General features: G+C 43.0%; 1 protein-coding gene across 3 annotated transcripts; it reads right to left on the reverse strand.

Moving 5' to 3' along the window:
- Window positions 1-355: 355 nt before the first annotated feature.
- On the reverse strand, window positions 356-3,555 carry OTC (ornithine carbamoyltransferase). Of its 3 annotated transcripts, none has more exons than XR_013581472.1 (6): window positions 3,275-3,555; window positions 2,638-2,975; window positions 1,789-1,920; window positions 1,453-1,728; window positions 676-1,000; window positions 356-543 (listed from the first exon to the last, which is right to left on the reverse strand). XR_013581472.1 is itself a non-coding variant. In XM_078575153.1 (5 exons), exons 1-5 carry the CDS (start codon window positions 3,495-3,497, stop codon window positions 818-820), a joined length of 1,152 nt encoding a protein of 383 aa, XP_078431279.1. In that variant the 5' UTR covers window positions 3,498-3,555; the 3' UTR covers window positions 356-817. The 3 variants fall into 3 exon arrangements, 1 of the variants encoding a protein (XP_078431279.1); XR_013581471.1 differs by having other exon boundaries at window positions 356-604; XM_078575153.1 differs by having other exon boundaries at window positions 356-1,000.
- Between the last annotated feature and the right edge of the window lie 272 nt (window positions 3,556-3,827).

The raw sequence follows: 3,827 nt of genomic DNA on the forward strand, positions 1-3,827 counted from the left end.
TCCAAGGAGATACTGGAAATTGATCACCGAACCAGACTATAGTGAGAACGATGGTCAGCAAATGAAGAACTTCCTTCTGAAACAAAAGTATGTGGGCAACTTCAATGATATGATAAGTTTTTTTCTTAATGGAATATTGTTTTGTTATGACTTATATAGATACTTGCTTTGCGGAATGATACAAACGGAATGACAACAAAATTGTACTTATTTCTGTCTAAACTCCAGAGAAATATCCATTCACATGACTCAGGGTCTGCTTGATTACTAAATGATAGTCCCTTCAATAAAATTCTCGACACAGAGAAAACAATAGATTGAAGTTTAAGCAAGAATACAAATGTCACGCGAGAAAAGCCATCAAACTGAACTATGGCAATAAATAAATGTGGCTCAAGAAGAGTTCTAATATCATATTGAACAATATCAAATGGTTTATTCCTTCATTACAAACAAGATGCTAGGAAGTAGCAACGATAGGATGGAAAGAGATTGTGGATTGCCTTTTAGAGCTTAGATGATCCGGGCGAACACTGGATGGCGCTGACAAAAGCCCATAAACAGTACATATAAATGTAAAGTTCAAGGTGCTAATCCCATATCTCTATAGTCAAGAGAGAGAGATGTCAGCCAAAAAGAAGAGATCACATTGGAGAAACTGGAACAAAGTGATACCTTAAATTACTCTGATTTCTTCAAAAACAGCAGAGGACAGTGCAGCTAAAGCCTCATGAAGAGCGCAAAGTCAATGGGGAGGGCAACGCACCCACTCCTACATTTCTTTATTTTTAGAGAGAAGACGGGTGGGACGTTTGTCTCAGAGGCCAAGAAGGTGAAGCATGATGGCATTTTGTGCATGCATTCGATTCTCTGCCTGAGGGAAGACAATGGAGCGGGGGGACTCCATCACCCCGTCTGTCACCTCCACCCCTCTCTCTGCCGGCAGGCAGTGCATGAACAACGCCCCTGCCCCCGCCGCCTCCATCAACCCCTCGTTAACCTGCATCCTCGCGTGTTTTTATCAGGTCACATACGCCAAGACAGAAAGAGAGGAGGTGCGTCATAGATGAAAGGAGACATGGGTGTTGAGTGGATGAGAAATGTATAAAACAGGGAAGGGAGAGAGTTTTGAAGGCGAGAGGAGATGCAGAGAAGATGTTGAGACACACACACACAAAGATATAGAGAGATAGGGAGGGAGCAGAGAGAGTGGAGGGAGGAAGAGAAGGAGAGAGAGAGAGAGAGAGATGCAGATGAGATAGGTGCAGGGAGACACAGCAAGAGAAACACTGAGAGTAGAAGATAAAATTAAAGTGGAAAGTAGAGAAAAAAAGAGAGATAGAGATGATGATGATGTACAGATGATATAGATGAGAGACAAAAGGACATACATGTAAAAAAAGTACTACCTCCCATCAAAGTACGAAGCGAGAGAGAAAGATGGGTACTGACCTGGAAGCCTTGGAATTTGAGCTTGCGGAACGCGGCCTCCTCCTTCTGCCCCATGCTGGCCCATACATCAGAGTAAACCGCATCCGCGCCCTTCACTGCAGCAATGGGGTCATGGCTTATCTCAATTCGGCTTATGCCAGCCGCTCTCGCCTTCTCCACTGTCGCTGGGTCCGGCTCGAACCCCTCTGGACAGGCACATACAAAGTGCAGTGGCACCACCGCCGCCAAGAGCAGCCATGAGTGCACGATGTTGTTCCCGTCGCCCACGTACACAATCTGCCATTGACTTATTGGTCAATGCAATGAACCAACAAAGGGAAATCAGTGTTGACTGACCTTGGTCCCCTCTAGGCGACCAATGTGCTCTATAATGGTCAACGCGTCCGCCATGATCTGGCATGGGTGGTTGTAATCGGTCAACCCGTTGACAACCGGTACAGTTGAGTGCTTTGCCAGATCTAGGATATCCTGCCAATAAAGACCAGAAGCTCATGAAAACAAGCGTATATTATGAAAATAAAGACAAATTGACCATTCCGGAACACAGTGTTTAATGTCAGACGTCATGACACAAGTTTTCAATTTTCAATCCACACACATTCCATGAAGCTCATGAGTATCTTACAAACTTAACACTTAAATTTAAAATTAAAATAATTTCAATTCATTCAAACAAAAATTAAAAATTCATATGAATTGTAGACATACATTTTATTATGAATTTTATAAATTAAAAATATCTAAAAATTGATATGAATTGTATACATACATTTTATTATGAACGGCTATTTTTAAACAATCAATGCGACTTCGCAAGGAAAAAAAATGGAAAAATAGATAGTATAAGTGCGAAATCAGGATCCTTGAGAACATCGGCAAATGACATTCTAGATGCAGGGGAAATTATCTTTTCGCCAGAAAATTTTCCTAAATTTTTTATCCATTCTCAGTTTGCATACGCATGATGAATCTAATCAAGTGAACGATTCCACACCCAGAGACTCAGAAACGCATGACATAAAATATGAGTTCATCAGGAAAAAAAATCGGGGACAGAAAGAGCATAAACCCTAAGTTGGGAACCTCGAGGGCATGAAAATTGTCTGATTAACATGTTTTAAATTTCATAACAAGCATCAGAAGAAGAAGCTAACAAATATTTGAAAGGAGAAGCTTTTCCCATACCTGATGGGCGAATACACGAGCCATGATTATGTCATTGTAGCGAGAGAGAACGCGAGCAACGTCGCGAGTCTCCTCCCTCTTGCCCATTTGAATATCATCGGGCCCGAGGTAGATGGCGTGCCCTCCAAGCAAGTAGAAGCCCGTTTCAAAGGAGACGCGCGTCCGCATTGAAGGCTTGGCGAAGATCATGGCCATCGTCTTCCCCTTGAAAGGCTGGAATCCCCTGTCTCCCGACTTGAGCAATGCCTTCACCTCAATAGACCGCTCAAGAATATGCATTATCGTGTCCTTGTCGAAGTCACTAATATGCACAAAATCCTTCAGTCTCCCCGTCCGATCTGAGCAAGACAGTGTAAAAAAAAATGTTAAATCCTTCCTTCCATCACAGGCAAAGATCTCGCTTCTCTCTCTTTTTCGCCTGAAATTTGTGCATTGCAGAGATATCTGCAAAAATTTTGAATTTTTCACACCCCCTAGGTCAAATCATTCCTATTGAGAGATTTCTAAAGTCACGTCTTCAATCGCGTCAGGCAATACGTTCAAACCGTAGATTAAACATTCGCTTCGAGTTGGGGCGAAGAGTTCGACACGAATAAACTAGATGAAACTGAAAAAAATAAATCTTTCGAGATCTCACCGTCGGTTTTGATAGTCGTCGCAGAAGACGGCGACGGCGCGGAGAAGGCGCGACAGACCAGCCGAGGGCAATTCGAGGGGCCCGTCCCGAGAAGCGCGGAGCGGCGGCGGCGAGAGGAGAAGAGAGAAGGAGCGGCTATGGCGGACATGGAAGAAGAAGAAGGCTCGAGCTTAAGCCCCGGCCCCCTCCTCGGCACCATCGCCGTCGCTGCTGCCGCTGCCATCTTTCAGATTCTGTGCAAAGAGAGGGAAGTGAAGACTGATGAGGGACTGGATAGAGAAGAAGAAGAAAGAAAGAAACAGAGAAAGCATAAAAAACCCTGATGGGCCAGCATATAATTGCACTTCATTCAACCCAATAACCAAATAGATAAAAAAAAAATTCCAATCTTGGATGGAAGATACCATTTTTTTCTGGAATTTCAAAGTTGATTATGAATTCCCTACAACCATTAGCACCTATTTCATTTCATGATATTACTTGACTTAATAAGGTGGTTAAACCAGGATAATTTTCTTGTGATTGTCTCAAACCAGTCGGAAGTTTATTTCCT

Source organism: Wolffia australiana, chromosome 5 (assembly GCF_029677425.1).
Source record: "Wolffia australiana isolate 7733 chromosome 5, ASM2967742v1".
NCBI lineage: Eukaryota > Viridiplantae > Streptophyta > Magnoliopsida > Alismatales > Araceae > Wolffia > Wolffia australiana.

Bases quoted from the DNA above. Each gene is read 5' to 3' on its own strand.
- OTC (XM_078575153.1), bottom strand. From the start codon at position 3,497: ATGGCAGCGGCAGCAGCGACGGCGATGGTGCCGAGGAGGGGGCCGGGG. The intron at 1,921-2,637 runs GTATGGGAAAAG...CTTTATTGGCAG, and splicing joins CTCGTGTATTCGCCCATCAG to GATATCCTAGATCTGGCAAA. The intron at 1,001-1,452 runs GTCAGTACCCAT...GCGAGGATGCAG, and splicing joins TCAAATTCCAAGGCTTCCAG to GTTAACGAGGGGTTGATGGA.